The 16,365-nt window shown below is 41.5% G+C and overlaps 2 protein-coding genes across 13 annotated transcripts in view; one reads left to right on the top strand and one right to left on the bottom strand.

Annotated features, from left to right (window-relative positions):
- ZNF106 (zinc finger protein 106) overlaps positions 1-5,233 on the top strand; it is a 47,496-nt gene extending 42,263 nt beyond the window's left edge. For all 6 annotated transcript variants that reach the window (XM_075105656.1, XM_075105654.1, XM_075105650.1 and 3 more), the window contains one exon: positions 690-5,233. In XM_075105656.1, the coding sequence (XP_074961757.1) occupies positions 690-746 (57 nt within the window). In that variant the 3' untranslated portion in view covers positions 747-5,233. The remainder of the gene's footprint in view (positions 1-689) is intronic.
- A 1,066-nt stretch (positions 5,234-6,299) lies between these two features.
- Positions 6,300-16,365, bottom strand: part of CAPN3 (calpain 3) — a 37,943-nt gene continuing 27,877 nt past the window's right edge. For all 7 annotated transcript variants that reach the window (XM_075105658.1, XM_075105660.1, XM_075105659.1 and 4 more), the window contains 8 exons: positions 15,556-15,633; positions 14,817-14,874; positions 14,155-14,219; positions 13,046-13,114; positions 12,391-12,469; positions 10,712-10,828; positions 10,315-10,373; positions 6,300-7,336 (listed from right to left, as the gene is read on the bottom strand). In XM_075105658.1, coding sequence (XP_074961759.1) covers positions 7,310-7,336; positions 10,315-10,373; positions 10,712-10,828; positions 12,391-12,469; positions 13,046-13,114; positions 14,155-14,219; positions 14,817-14,874; positions 15,556-15,633 — 552 coding nt within the window. In that variant the 3' untranslated portion in view covers positions 6,300-7,309. The remainder of the gene's footprint in view (positions 7,337-10,314; positions 10,374-10,711; positions 10,829-12,390; positions 12,470-13,045; positions 13,115-14,154; positions 14,220-14,816; positions 14,875-15,555; positions 15,634-16,365) is intronic.

Genomic DNA, 16,365 nt, shown 5'->3' with positions numbered 1-16,365 from the left:
TGGGTCTTGAAACAGATTTTTATCCTCTTAATCTTTATCTATCGCTACCCTCCTTCATTGTGGTGGATGCTGATGCTATTTAGTTTTCACACAGGGTTGGTTTTGCTAAAAATCTTTAAGTATAATGCATAAATGTTTGATTAACTATTAGCACAGATGTGAAAAAAATGAAGGTGTCAGAGTTGGACGCCAGATAAATTAAATTATATGGGAAGGATTGGGGGGTGGTGGGAAGGAGGCTTGTTACCTGTAGACTGATTGGTAAAATCCCCATTTTACTCCTTGCCAACATAAATTACCTTCATGTTGAATGCTTTTCAAAATACAAAATGTAAGGAGGTTTCTTCGAGCACTAAGAAACAGAAGTAGAACCCTTAATTTCTCTTTAAGCACCGGCTTTGGAGATGATGTGTTTATTTGATACACCCTTTTAGTCAGAAAGGAAGCTGGTTTTCATTTGCCTTGAATCCTTTAGTATGTGAGATACTTTATATATGTGATTTAATAGCTTGGCATTGATTTTTTTTTCAAAGCTTTTTTAAAAATAATTTTTTAGAACATTTAAGCCAAAAAATGCGTTATCTAGAATGTCACTTTCACTGAGGCTTCAAGAATCTTCTGCAAAGTTTTTTGTGGTTTATAATTATTATTATTTTTATTTTTAACTGACTTCTCTGATTCTGTTCTAGGATGCTGTAGGACACATTGAAAGACATGCTGAGGATGACAGCAGGATTGACTCATGAAGCTTTTCACCTCCCACATTGGGAAGTAATTTTATATGTCAGAATTATTCCAAATAACATCAGTTTCTTACTCCAGTCTTTCCTCTTTCTTTTCCCACTTAAATGCAAAAATGGAATGGGGCTGAAACGCCTTGCCACAGAGACTGCAGGTTGTGTTGCACTCTGTAGAAATAAGGCTGGTTGATTAACACTTGGCCCAAATGGAAGGTTCTTGCAAGTTTTTAATTCGTTGTCAGATAAGAATATTCCTTACTCTTGTCTGCTTTGTTTTATTGTTGTTTGTTTTTTCTGTTGTGTTGTTTTTGTTTTGTTTTCTTTTAAGAAGTATAGTCTGAGAGTCTTTGGGAAGTCCAAAGGGGTGTTGAGAATTTAGATTATAATAGGTGCTGGTGTTTGCAAACTCAGCTTGAAGCCTGTTAAGTGTCCAAGACATGACTGGTTTTATGTCGTATCCAATTTTTTTAGCTGATTTTAATATGATTCTGCAAACCAGAATATCACAAATTCTAACTATGTAACCTGAATAGCCAGTGTACATTTTTACTTTCTTCATAAAAAGAAAAGGTATTTTATGGAGAACTGGAATAAATTAATTTTTTTAATGTTAACTGTAACTTATTTTTTATTCCTTGCGAAAAATTGCTATAACTGGCACAATATATACAGTGACAGGCTGCCCTAGATACTGTACCTCCCGAGGTATTTTGTTTATTTGGATGAAAGCAGTTATTTCTTGAGAGGTATGCCAGTAGCAGCAGAACAGCCAGAACAGTGGCTCCACTGATGTGCTTTGCAATCTTAGTCTTTTTAAATATAGACCTTTATGTACAGGAAAGGATTGAGTGGTGTCAGCTTTTTAGTTAAATACCAGCATAACCACTGCTGTCTTGATACAACACCATAGTCGGATTCCTGATTTTTATTTGGAATCTTAGCGACTGAGCTCTGCAGTCGTATGTTCATGGCATAGCAAAGTAAGGAAAATGCAAAGGCACTGCCTGAGTGCATCCACTTAGGTAATATTTCGTTTCTGTTGTGAACTGGCTTAATTGGCTTGAGCTATATCAAATTCACAAAAACTCAACTGGAAAGAACAGAGCAGGATTTTGAAGGATTTTAAAATCTAAAGCTCTCAAGCAGAAGCTGAGGATACAAAATGCGTATCACATGTAGAAGTCTTTTTTCTACTAATGCAGAGAATGTCCCACAGAGAAGCCAGTGCAGAGGGGAAGACTGTTTCTACTTGTCAGGGTTCCTCTGCAGGTGTTCCTTGGGGTGGAAAACTTTACCTATTAAGTTCAGTGAAATGTACTTCTTGCATGTGTGGTCCTCTCTCCCATAACGACACTAATTTAGCAAAGAGCTCTCTTAAACTATGAGACTAATCTGGCGAAGAGCTTCGTGTTCACCTTTGCCTAACTTGCTGCTCGGGATAAAAAAAGCAGAGGTTTCCTTAAACTGTAACAGAAGGTAAAGACAGCCCAGTGTCAAAACTGAGCTACTTATAAACGAATCCAGCGCTGTTCAAACAAATTGAATGTACTGTTTTTACTGGGCATCTCTTTCTCCACTATTTTGAGGCTTGGTGTTTCATAGCCTCATTCTTTGACTATAAGGAAGCATTTTTAGGCCAAGAAAGTGATGGAGGGAAGCCCATGGATGTTTCACTCTGCCATCAAATCAAGGAAGTCCAGGGCCTTCTCTGAAGCACGCTGTTTTGGTATTGTCTTAGCGGACAAGCATAATTTCTCTGTAATTGCTTGACATTGATGATTTTTTGTGAGATAGGAACGAGATGCATTAGCATTGTGTTTCAAAGACATAGGAATCTCTGAGGTTCCAATGCTTTTGTGGTGATTTATTTGGGGTCTTTTTATTAAGCTGTGTGTGGACAGGAAAAAAAAAAAAACGGTATTTGGCTCAGACCCCAGGCTGTTTTAAGGGTGGTTTTATTTTGATTTTTGGGGTGTGTGTTTTTGGGGTGGATTTTTTTTTTATTTCTCTTTCTTTCTGTGGTCTGTGAATGAAGCAATTCAAGAGAGAATCAAGTTCAGGGAAATCTCTGAGCACTGTAAATGTCTTCTGATGCAGGCTGTATTGCTCTAGAGTCTCTGAGAGTATTTAGTTTTTTCATTACCTAAAATCAGAAGACTGTGTAATACTTAAACCATTTCCGAAATTATTTATATTATTTGAGAGGTTTTTCTGGGGTGTGGTTTTTTTCTTTTTTTTGAACCACAGTGAGAGAGCATGTAAAAGCGTGGCATGAACAATGTGAGCGTCTCAAGCTGTCCTTCATGGACTAGGCTTGAAGTGAAGCTGTAGAAGTGTGTGTCCTGAGGACAAGCATGTGGAGTGATTGTAGCATTCTGAAAAATGGTGTGTGAGAGTAGATTTTGTTACTTCTTCCTTGTGATTCTTCATGTTCTTTCAGCTGTTTTCAGGAACGTGTAAAGATCTTTCTCACTAGGTGTTGCAACAAACACAGCTGTTACACTTTATTTGCATTCCTGATTGTTTGTTGGCTTTATCTTTTCTACTTGGTGGAAGCACACTTCCTCTCCTTGTAGTCCATGACATTTCCTTATTTGTCCTTGGAAACAGTGCTCTGGAACAATCTGGACTTCTGAACCCCAGCTTTAGCTTTAGCAGTGATGTCTCTTGCTACTTTATAGGTAATTTCAGATGTAAGAATTTTAAAATGGGTAAGAGGCAGGAAAATAGCAGAGCTGCATGAATGTTTATAAAATTTTGCTTCATAAATTAAAACCAGTTTTTAAAATTCCTCAGGGTTTCAGAGGAAAATGCTGTGCTGCTTTGTCCTGAGAATATCTTAAAAGGACTTACTATGAAGTTGTTGTGCAGCTGTGGAAATCTCCAGTTCTGTGGGCAGGTTTCCCGTTTGTTCAGCTGGAATTTTCACTAATGGCCGTTCACTTCTTCCAGAGGCAGTTGCCAAAGAAAGGTGGTAAACTAATGTATTGGCTACGTAGCCATTAAGGAGATCCTCTCCGGTCTTGCAGCTTAGGGTTTTGACTCCTGGTATACCTCCGGTCGAAGAGTGTAATAACTTTGGGAAGGCAGACTCTCTGTGAGATTTAATGAAGTAATATTTGCATGAAAAGCAGCACTCCACATCTGAAGCCTGGTTCAGGACTACTTTTGTTTTCAGTTTGTATTTTATGCAAGTAAAAACTTGTGGGTGGAAGAGTGAGTAGAGTGAGGGTTTATTTTCTGGTTAGCTGTGCTTATTTTATTAGTCAAATGTTAAATAATGAGCTCTGCACTTGCTGAATGGCTGACTAAATATGACAGGTCCTTTGGGGGAGCAAGCCACCATTTTCCTCTTAGCACGACTGCCATGAGGCTTGTTAAGCTATGAGACTCCTCAATGTACGGAAAGTGCTCAGAGGTATTATGGTCTTTTATGCTATAAAGAATGGGCCAGGAGCCACTGAAACTGCTTACGTCATTGTTTTGAAAAGCATGAGAACTTGTTGCGCCATAGGCATACCAAGCCTGCCCAAGCTCCAAAAGGAGGGCATGAGTAGCATAAAATGATCACTTAAAATTCACGTGTGCTGCAAAGCTTAACCTTCCCCCAACCCCGTTAGCCTCACACACATTGAATGATAAGACAATGCTAGGATTGGTCTATATTCGTAGCTCCTTTTTCCTTCAAATCACAGCGAAAAATAAGTTAACTGACAGTGCAAAATACTTTATGGCCTAACGCTGCTGCTTCTGTATGTGGAAGAGGCCAGAGGGAAAACTGCTGCATCCGTTGATACCAAGATGCATTAAATATCCCAGCTTCTGCTTGCCTGGTGTCACTTAGGTGTGGACTGCAGACTTTAAATATATTATCAGTGCCTGAGCTGACTTCTGCAAAATAGCAGGAGTTTGGCTCTGCAGCATGTTTGAAGTAGTCCAGTTCTTAATGCACACTTTCAAACTGTACGATAATGCCTGGTCATGGTAAATGATAACTGAAAACACGATAGCTTGTGGGTTCCCAGAAACAAAAACGTGGTGTTGAGAAAATAGTTTTTCCTTCTTTTGAATTAAAACACAGGTACAGATGAATCTTGGTTTTCAGGCTTGTATGGTACTATTTTTCAAACAGTCTAAGCTGTCCGGAGTTGCAGAATGTATGAGGAAGGATAAGGAAACGGTTTTGGCCACTGTTTGTAAAATATTTAATAGTAAAGAGCAAACTGGTAGGTATATATTCTGTTACATGTGCCTGCCAACTTCTCAAACTTCATTTTGCTGTAAGTGTTAAATAGTCTTTTTGAAGAATGGAAGTAGAATAAAACAACACGATTGAATATTTAATAATTTAAGCTGTGTAGAACGCGCACAGATTGACCTTGGTTTTCTTCTTTCACTTTGGTACAAAGCTGTGAGTGTAATAACTAAACTTTACACAGCAAAAGAAGAAAAAAAAGAAGAAAAAAGAAAAATAAAAGTTCTTTATATTGTTATGGTTTGTCAGTCTGATTCTTCTTAGTTTTGAATAGAATGATTCTTCCACAGGATTCGGTAGAACTTGACTTTGTTCTGGTCTTTTGTCCTGAATGAAATCAGACAGGTCACTTTGAAGCTCTAGCGCTGGCAGGAATGTTGCAAGTTTTTGCTTCTGACGCGCAAGAATCTCAGACCTAGTAGTTTGGCAGGGCAAATGGGAACTGCCCACCCAGCTGGTGCCACCGAGGTGGCTTACTGACTCCCTTGCTTCACGGCCCGTTGCAAAGGGAAGTTGTCTAGAGCTGTTGGTAGTTTGCTCAGCAGGACTTCAAGGACCAGTTTTGAGTTGCCAATCAAAAAAATCCTGATTTTGATCTTTTGACTGATAGATTTTGGTTTTCTCTGAACACCCAAACCAAGAGCATCTCTACCATATTTTTGTATGGAAAATAATAGCTTAGTGGAGAGAACACCTGGCTGGAACCCAGGGCTCCTGCTGTTTCAGCCATCTTAAAAACTTGATTTGGGTTAATGCAGGAGTTAAATTTAAAGGAGAATAACTCTTCTTTAGATAAACTGTAGGATTTTCTTACTCTTTCAGAGTAAGTGACAGTGCATGACAATAATAAGAACTTTATAGTCAAAATGTGCTACTTACCAGAATAACTTTGAGTGGATGCTACGATTTGATTTTACAGGTTTGCTTTACAATAGTGGATTGCTTTGTTACTCTTCACCAGGAGAGGGTAGGTAAAAGGTTCTCCTGATGAAGTCTGGTCTCTTCACACCTCTTGCACATTTTGTTTTTTCTTTCCATTTTTGTATTGATCAACAATGCACCAGTTCTGAAAACCTGTCATCCTTAAAGCTGGTACCAGTGGTAATGATGGAGCTCTCAAGCTCAAGTGCTTTTTTAGTGTTAATGCATTCGGGAGCAAACAGGCAAGGGTTTGAGATATTAAGCTCATTTCACACTTGCCATAAAACTCTAAAAGCTGCTGTATAGTTAGGAGAATGATGGAAGAGTGCTCAATGTTTCATCCTCCTCTGTTCTTTCGAAACAAAACAAAAAATAACCCTAAATATTAGGCCAAAATCCAGTTGATTTTATTTTTGGTTCAATTAAACTGATCATACTTCCACATTTTAATAATTTCCCTAAGTGGTCATGCTAACATAGTGTCTGATTCTGCTACAAGTCACCTCTTACAATAGAGAAATAAAAAATTCTGTCAGGAATTAGGACCCGGTGAGGGGGGAAGTGTGTGTGTGTATATATATATATTTTTAAATGTATAAGAGGTTTTCTGTCTCAAACAACTTTCTCAACGTTACAGAGAATGCAGCTACAATTAACAAAAACAACAACAACAACAACAAACCACATTTAAAATGCCCTATGTGTAATTAAGATACTATGGGGTACTAAAAATAAGAGCAAATTGCTCAGTTCTGATACCTTTGCTGAGGCATTAGACCAAGATGTACCTAGGTGGTGTGGTCTGCTGTGCCTTACTTCTGCGTTTGTAGCGTAGCAGCGCCAACCCGCGCAGCCACATCTGTAACAACGTAAGGGATTGGGATGCATAATATTAATGTAATCTAGCACAATCTCATGAAATACTCAGTTCACGTTAGGAAGAGGCTGAAATGCTAGTATCAAAAGCAGGACAAAGAGTTAATGACTAATTGTAAGGTGGTAGTAAACACCTCTGACTTTCACAGTTCAAATACAGTCCCAGTTGTGCCTGACTTAAGACTGTTCCAGCTGTCAGCATAAGCACAATAACAATGTGTGTTCCATGTCTTTACCATGCAGAAAAAGCTTAATTCAGTCATCAGTAAAGTAATCCTTACTGCCTGTAGGAAGACGTCAGGAAGTTATAGGAGTAGTTACAGTATATGTGCCCTGGTCTGCCTACTGGCGTAGGGTTGTCTCTTTTTCCAAGGGATTCTTCTCATGCGCTGTCTGTCTCGGTGAGTAAAGCACGTAATGAGGAAGTGCTCTTGTTTGCACTTGGGGCTGAATGGAGCTAGTTACTCAAAACAGAAGTCTTGAGGTTTCTTGATGAAGGTGGGCACTGGCTCCGGTGTTACGCATACATCGTGAGCTGCAGCCACTGAAAGAAGAGTTAGAATTAAAGGGTGAATTAAAGGCATCCTCCAACAAATTGTATTGAGATGCCACCATCTCTAGCTGGAAGGCAGCTGCTTGCTGATATTTGGTATGAAGCACACTGGCAGTGGGGAACTTTGTCGTAGGCTGCTTGCTCCTATTCCTCTTCCCCTTGCAAAAACTGAAGGGGTCTTTTGTGGTCTCCCTAGCAGAAAGCATGCTTTAAGTTGAAACTTAGAAGTGTTCTTAATAAGATTTTAAAAAAGATAAAGAACTGTGTGTTGAATCCTATTCTCAGTTAATGCCTTGAAACTAAAGTATGTTTGATTTAAACTGCCTCACAAAAAAACCCCTGTGCAGTGCCTGTTGCTGAAGTTGGAGTAGCTGCAGTGCCTGTTGCGGGGGTTAGAGTAACTGCAGTGCCTGTCACTGGACGCAGTGCCTGTAGTTACGGTATTCTTAAACAGTAGTTTAACCCTAAACAAGACCTGAAGCACATTCAGGAGACATAGCACCAGGAACATGCTGGTTTGAGCATCCCAAGGATATTCAGAATTCTCAAGAGCTGTTGTAACTAGCCTGAAAGAGAAAAATAGGCAGCACTTTATACTGACTCCTGGATGGTGGCAAATGCCCTGTGGGGCTGGTTGCAGCAGTGGAAGCAGAGCAACTGGCAGCGCAGAGGGAAACCCATCTGGGCTGCCGCATTGTGGCAACATACTGCTGCCCATGTAGGGAACCTGGTTGTGAAATTACATCACATGGATGCTCACGTCCCCAAGAGTCGGGCCACTGAAGAACATTGAAACAACCAGCAGGTGGATCAGGCTGCTACGATTGAAGTGGCTGAGGTGGATCTGGACTGGCAGCATAAGGGTGAATTATTTATAGCTTGGTGGGCCCATGACACCTCAGGCCATCAGGGAAGAGATGCTACGTATAGATGTGCTCATGTGCTTGTGATCAAGGGCTAGACTTGACCATGAACGCTATTACACAGGTGATCCATGAGTGTGAAACATGTGCTTCAAACCAAGTGGGTAAAGCCTTTGTGTTACGGAAGGCAATGGCTGAAATATAAATATGGGGAGGCCTGGCAGATTGGTTATACCACACTCCCACAAACCCGCCAAGGCAAGCGCCATGTGCTCACCAAGGTGGAAGCAGCCACTGGGTGACCAGAAACAACATATCCCGTGCCCCTGACACTGCCCGGAACACTATCTTGGGCCTTGAAAAACAAGTCCTGTGGCGACATGGCACCCCAGAGAGAACTGGGTCGGGCAACGGGACTCGTTTCCAAAACAGCCTCATAGACACCTGGGCCAGAGAGCACAGCATTGAGTGGGTGTATCATGTCCCTTGTCATGCACCAGCCTTCGGGAAAACTGAACGGTACAATGGGCTGTTAAAGACTACACTGAGAGCAAGGGGGGGTGGGACGTTCAAACACTGGGATACACGTTTAGCGAAGGCCACGTGGTTAGTCAACACGAGGGGATTGGCTGGTCAAGCCAACCTTGCCCAGTCAAAACTTTTATGTACTGTAGAAGGGGATAAAGTCCCTGTAGCACATGTGAAAAATTGCTGGGGAAGAGAGTCTGGGTTATTCCTGCCTTGAGCAAAGGCAAACCCATTTGTGGGACTGCTTTTGCTCAAGGACCTGGGTGCGTTTGGTGGGTGATGCGGGAGGATGGGGAATTCCAATGTGCACCTCAAGGGGATTTGATTTTGGGTGAAAATAGCCAATGAACTGAATTGTATGATGTTAATTGCTATATAGTACTGTATATCATAACTTCTGCGGTTGCTATATGGTATATCAATGGTATTACAGTAAGAATCACACATATTAATGAAGAATGAATTTTGATTAAACCAAGAAAAGTGCAGCAATAATGGAATCAGGACTAACTTCAGCGTGCAACAATCCAACACCCCACACCATCCTTCCTGCCCTGAAGGACTGTTACGACAGATGGAGCCCACAGTCATGGACTAAATGAACTCAACAGACATTTTATAGGGATGGCCCATAGATGAAGGGAATATCTGTGTGTATATCTCAAAAGACAGGAAACCTGGTGGTGATTAATTGGAATGTATTGGAAAGTGTGGGACCTGGGCATGATGTAGGTGGTATAGAATAAGGGGTGGATGCTGTTCTGGCTTCAGCTGGGATAGAGCTAATTTTCTTCCTCGTAGCTGGTACAGTGCTGTGCTTTGGATTTTAGGATGGGAATGATGTTGACAACACAGTGATGTTTTAGTTGCTGCTAAGTAGTGCTTATACTCGTCAAGGACTTCTCAGCTTCTCGTGCCCTGCCAGCAAGAAGCTGGGAGGGGGCACAGCCGGGACAGCTGACCCCAACTGGCCAAAGGGGTATTCCATACCATATGCCATCGTGCTCAGTATGTAAACTGGGGGGAGTTGGCTGGGGAGTGGGGACTGCTGCTTTGGAATTGGCTGGGCGCTGGTTGGCAGGTGGTGAGCAATTGCATTGTGCATCACTTATTTTGTGTATTCTCATTATTATTTTCCTTTGCTTTCCTGTCCTACTAAACTGCCTTTATCTCAACCCATGAATTTCACATTTTTTTTCCTGATTCTCTCCTCCATTCCACTGGGGTAGGGGTGAGCGAGCAGGCGGCTGTGTGGCGTTAGCTCCCTGCTGGGTTAAACCACAACAACCTCAAAGGCTTTCTGAAGCACTTTAAAGATGATATGAAGGGTCTGCAGCTGTGCCCTTCACCACCAACTGGAGCCTTACAGAGCAGCTGTTGCTGGCAGATCATGGACACAGGTGTTCCCTGTGTGAAATGGGTAGCAAAATTTTTAGGAGGTTTTGTGGACTCTTACCACTTGGGTGACAGTTTCAGACCAACTCTTATAGGCTACCTTGACACGGCGTGCAATGAATAATACAAATAAAATTTAGTCTTTTGACTTTGTGTAAGAGATACTGGCATAAACCTGTTTACCTCCAGGACATTGAGCTTGATGATGCCGTCTCCATCTTTATCAAAGGCGTGGAATGCCCCTAAAGGAAGGAAACAAAAGTAGCATAGATTGAATTACTGTGTGCGTAAAGATGATCCCAGATAGCAACCCGAATCGTGCTCTTCTGTGTTGTGCAAACTTGTGCGGATACTTTCTCACACGGTCAGCAAGTATTTCGGCTGTTTTTCCTTAGCTAATACGAAGAGAAATGCAATAGCTTATTTTCTTTTGTGTTTGTATGGGTTGGCCGTCATATTTTAGATGCCCTAAGCACATAAATTATTAAAACTTTATGTAGGCAGAGGTGATTTGAGTACAGCAGTGCATTTTTGGGGGGAGGAGGGGAGGCAACACAGTAAAACTGGGGCAGCCACTCACTGAACATGGCGTCCAGGCGCACAAAGCAGCAGATGAAGCTGTCAAAGTCAATATTCATGTTCTTGTCGGCATAGCGCATAGTGATGATGTCGTAGAGCTGGTTGTTCAGCCGAAACCCTGCAAAGGACCAGAAACAGGGCTCAGCCGGGCTGTGGCCGGGGGGAAGCGCTGTGTCAGTTTGGCTGTAGGCACTCCCCAGGCCCAGGCGAGGCTCAGGCTGGAGGGTACTGTGGCGGACGCAGAAGAAAATTAAGCTATAAGGAGCTTCCCTGTGTCCGGCTGCTTTCTTAAAATAGAAGTAACATTTTGAAATCACCATTTGGGACAGCCAGTAGCACGTGAGTTACCCTATGCTGTAAATATGAAGAGGGGTCTCCACCAAAGAGTTTGAGCCTTAGCTGAGCCTAATAAGGGCAAAGCGACAGAAACTTGGCTGACAGAAACATAGGAGGAAGTTGCTATGAAAACATAATTACACAACGGTCAAAGACTAGAGAAGGAGGTAACTCCTTGGCATGATGTTACCAGATAGCGGCACTGACGGCTGCAGTGTGTGGCTGCGCGCAGTAAATAGTCTGTCATGATTTGGGTCCTGCTGGTTGTTGGCTAAATGCAAGGTCGTGCACAGCCTACGTGCTGTAAAACTGAGGAATGTTTAATGCAAAATGTGTTCTTAGTTCTAAAGTCAGGGCAGGAGATATTTAGATGTTGTGGGTTTTTACATTAACAAATTTTCAGGTGAGAATGGAAACATGGAAAATAAAAATGACCTGTATTTCTGCATACAGACTGATATGGACTGCAGCAGAAGTCCATATCCAGGTGTAATTTTGTCCTTAGCAAAGGATCGAATCACTGATGTTTTCTAAAGTATGAGATAGCCATCTGTTTCTGCTCCTTGATGAACTGGTAACTGACGTGCCAAAATACTACTGAAGATAAACCGTCACTGAAAACATCACATTTAGGTTGTAGTGATGCTACACATTTTCTAATTTAAAAAGCCATCTTGCTCCTTTTACCAGAAGTTGGTAAAGACATTTTCCGAGGGGGGCCTACTGTCCAGGCCACCAACATGCTTGAGTCAAGAAGCAAGAAAAGGCAAAAGTCTCTCTTTGCAGGACAAATTTCATTAACTGCAACTTCTGGAAAATACTTTTTTCTTACTGCACAGGTAGAAGAGGAGACTGAGCTTGCAGTGGTTTAGTGCCACTAAGAAGCATGAGCAGTACTCGAGAAGCGTCCATCCAGTTGCCTCTGATGCAAACTTGGACATTGACCTGCTCTGCCTCAGTTCCAGTGCCCGTACACTTGGGTTGAAGGTTTTCTGCTGTTCTTTGATTGTTAAGCTGTGGATTCTTCATATTTGTGTAAATGAAATCATAGGTCTTTAGGGCTTGCTGGTCCCCCTGAACAGCAGGACCTTGAGTGGGAGATCCTTAAGACAGCAGAGCATCATTTATTGGGAAGTTTAAAGAGCTAAAGAGACCTGTTTGGTTGGCAAGACATACAAAACTTGCTGTTTGGATATTTGAGAAGCTCTGTTGGGGGAAAAAAGGATTTCTGAATTTCTGTAGGGTCTCTTTTTAAAAGGCTGCATTGTGTTCCTGATTTCACCCTGTGATAGATCGACCAAAATAAGGTTTCTTTGGCTCTTGGGCGCTGAACCCTAGAAGTACCTGCATCGTTGACTGCGTTGCGCATCTCATAGCTGTTAATGGTTCCCGAATGATCCGTGTCGTAACGCTTGAAAATTTTCTGGAAAGAGGGAAAAAAAAAAACCCACCTCAGAAATAAAAGCTTGTACTTCTGTTGAATGTACCCACAGTCTGGGTACAGTATGTGTACCTCAGGCCCTTGGAGGCTTTGCTGTTTGCTTTATATTGCTGCTTCTGGGCAGCCTGTGTTGTTAGCACAGAGGTCCTCTCAGTCACAAATTAAAATAATTTAGATCCATGCTGAGAGAAGCAAAAGCTCTCTGCTAGAGACTCTCCTCGTTTGACTTCAGTTTATGCTGTTAATCCTCTCTCGATTGTCCTAATTAAGCTACTTATGAGGCCTGATTATAGCTCCCATCACCATCCTCCCCCAATTTGTATGTCTCCATGCTATCCTCCTGGAGGAAGTTCTTACATGAATGCTGGAGGTTCAGAGGTTCAGGCTATTTGTTTAGGCTATGGGTACAATGAGGAGAGACATTACTTTTCAGAAGCTGATCTGCAATTTTTTTAGCTTTTCTTTTTGTTGTAGCGTATGTAGGGAGGTCTTGTTTTCCTGCACAAGCTTTTGTGCTGCAGAAGCTGTGAAGAACAGCACTGTGGATACCAGCAATACCTGCCAGCTTTTAATCTTGTTCCAGAGATGTCGAAACTCATCAAAGTTTATCTTCCCTGAGCCGTCTGTCTGTGATGCAAGAGTTCAGGTAAAAAACTATGATATTTTAAAGAGAAAATTAATTAAGTCTGCAGCTACTGGTGAAAGGATGATTGTGAAACTGAGTTCAGGATCTCCTCGGTATTGAAGTGGCTGAGCTGTGCAGTAAAACGTGTGAACATTTTGGTTATTATCCATAGTATTTTGTTTCAGGATTGTGAAGTACTAGTTGCACTTTGTGTAGAAGGAAGCATCTGGCACAGGAGAGAGGCTCGCTTCTGGAGCTATTATAAAGCACATGAGCAGGATGTTTTAGAGGGCTCTTTCCAAATACATCCAAATGCAAAGCTTACCCAATGTTTTTAAGACAACTGAGCTTTATCCTAGAGTGAAGGTCTTTCTGCCTTGCTTAAAATTAATGGAGAACTAAGCAAAATGTTGACTAAATGTTACAAAAATGTGCTTACGCTCCAATCATTATGGCTCTGGGCTGTAGCTACAAGTTTGTTCTAGTTATGTTTGAATGAGCTTATGTTATTTGAAAATCATGTGTTTTCTCAAATAGGAAAACTGAGTGATGTTGTATCAGAGGTAACCCCATATGGTATCCTGTAGAGTGTTTTACTATACTTGCTTTGAGATGATGTCTGTATGCATTGCATGCTAAGGACGCAGTGGAATGTATAATACATTATAGACTTAAAGATAAGAGAGAAATATAGTAAGTTTGGCAAGAACTGTAGTTATGTTGAGTTGGTTTGAAAATTATTTTTTTTTTAAATCATCCCCTAGTACATGAGCTGGCCAGTTGCTGATACCTAAGGAAAGGTACTGACTGACCAATTCTGTAGTTTCCTATTTGGGGATATTTTCATCTGCCAGCTACGCTAACGTTGAGATGACTGGAGTTAAGGTGTGCCAGACCAGGAACGCTGTGTTATCTGACGACAGACTATAATGTACTGTTCTGCATCCCTGGCTCACTAAGTTGTGTGTGTGTGTAGTGGTGGGAGACAACCCAAGCAGACTAGCGTGGTATCAAGCACTCCTCTTTCACCAGAAAAGGATACATCCATTAAAGCAATCATGCTGCGGCAGGATTCCAGTTCAAATCCTTCGGTCTTTAGGTCCTTATCTGAAATAAATGATCCCAGGTGAAAACAGGTCATACAAGTCAGCAAGCACTTCTTCCTCTTAGGTGTGACTCTACTGAAAGTAGAAACCGAATCTACTTCTTTCATCCATTAAGAAATGAGTGGTAGAGAGACCTGAAAAGACTTTAAGTAATGTTATTGCTTGTGGATTAGAGATTACTCTTCCTGACTTGTTGTATACAAGAAAAGCTTTTGGAAAACTCTAAACTAGCTTCCAGGTAACTAAGCAAGCCCAGGATCTGTAGGCTAAAGTTTGCTCAGCAGGGAGAAAGCTCTGCCTCGATTAAATTTTTTTTTTTAAAGGGCATTTGCAGACTGCTAGAAATGCTGTGTTATCCTGTGCGATGCTTCCAATGAATGCTTATTTCTGCATTATAAGTACTTGATCACTTGTAGAGATGCTCTCTATGAAAGGTTCAGCTCACTAAAGTCTCGATGCAAAGTCCGTGGAAGCATATCTAGGAAATTTGTGAGTCTGAAACCACGAATAATTTTTAGAGTGCAACTCAGGGGTGGAGCATTATGTTATATCGCAGATCTCTTTGTCCAGGGTTACTGAAAAACATGCTCAAACTCACGTTTTTTTACAACGTTATTGAGAACGTTCCTGAGTTCTTCAGCATTGATCTCCATGTCCTGGTGGGAAGGAAATGTGGTGAGACTTAATAAGGAATGTAACTAAGATAAAGCAGATCACTTTATGGATGGATATGCTAAAAGTATGAAGTCTTTGGTCACTTTTCAGTATGGCATGTACATGCTTTAAAATACAGAGCGTTCTAGTTTATACAGACATTAGTCCAAATCTTTCATGAGGCTGCAGTACACGGTAGGTCTAAAGTTACCATATAATGCTTATTAAACTACAACTAGAAGAATGACCAGTAATTTCAAGCCACTGTATAAGCCAAAAATCCCTGTAACCCATTTGCAGCCTCTTCGTTTTTGCAGTTCTTTGATCTGTTTTTGCTTTTAACTTCCCCTGTTAAGCATATACTGGAGGGCATTGTATTTTTAACTTGTTGATATGTGCTATGCAAAATAGCATCTTGTCATAGTGATAGAAGTAAAAGCCTGAATTTAGATAAGGCTCCCTTGTACAGAATGGGAATACCTTATATGTACATATGAGGACAGCTGTATACTTAATTGGATTTTAATTTGATTTTGCTTAGCTTCAGATCTCAAAGGAAATTTGATGGAAATAAATTCAAAGGAAATGTTAAAATTCATTTTCTATCTGTGACGCAGTTGATTTAGGTGCTGTTGTGGCTAGGCTGCTCTAATGGCAGAGGCAGGGGCCGGTTGCATACTCACATCTCCTGCGATCTGTTGGAAAATATTCCTGAACTGGTTTTCCTCTTCACTCCTTTCATGAGCTTTGGCTGAAGGACGCTGAACAGAGACAAGCAAAGAAGAGATACAACCTTAACCCAGCAGGGAAGGGAAGAGGCCCAGGGGAGCTCACTCGCCCTTGCACAATAAGCCTCTCGGTGAATCTGGAGCTCTTCAGAGAAATGCGTCATCCTCCGGTTCCTTTCCCCTTTTTTTTTTTTGTTAAATATGTTCCTTGGCAAAACTGCTGAGTATTTAACCTCACCCCATTGCTCTCCTTTCTCTTGGAAGGAGCCTAAATGATTTCACTGACAAGTGTTTATCTTCTAATTTTTTGTTTCAAAGCATTGCAAAGGAGAAGTTTGGAGCAGAAGAGGCATATCTGCTCCATAGCTGCCCTGTAGGTCATGGATTGACCAGAGGGACTTGGGCTTGAGAGCTCTTTGTAGTGTGGGGGGCCCCTTGCTGGAGACAAGTAGCACATGAGACAGAGCGGAACAATGAAGGTAAAGCTTTTTCAGACACATGCAAAGAGCACGCCTTAACTCTGAGGCTGATACTGAAAAAGGAAACTATATTTTATCCCTCCCCCCTCCGCCAATATCAAATTACAGGAATTATGTTTAACAAAGTTAATTTCTTGGCTTAGTTCTTATTTTTGTTCGTCTAAGTGCAGAGGAAAGATAAGGTTGGTTCCCACTTTGCCACCTGCATGCCCGGGCAGTTATACAGCAGAACAGCACGCTCCCTGTAAGCAGACATTCAAGCCATTTCCCAGTCGCCGTGAGTCTG

This window comes from Phalacrocorax aristotelis, chromosome 10 (genome assembly GCF_949628215.1).
Source record: "Phalacrocorax aristotelis chromosome 10, bGulAri2.1, whole genome shotgun sequence".
Taxonomy (NCBI): Eukaryota; Metazoa; Chordata; class Aves; order Suliformes; family Phalacrocoracidae; genus Phalacrocorax; species Phalacrocorax aristotelis.
This window is presented reverse-complemented; position numbering and strand designations above follow the sequence as displayed.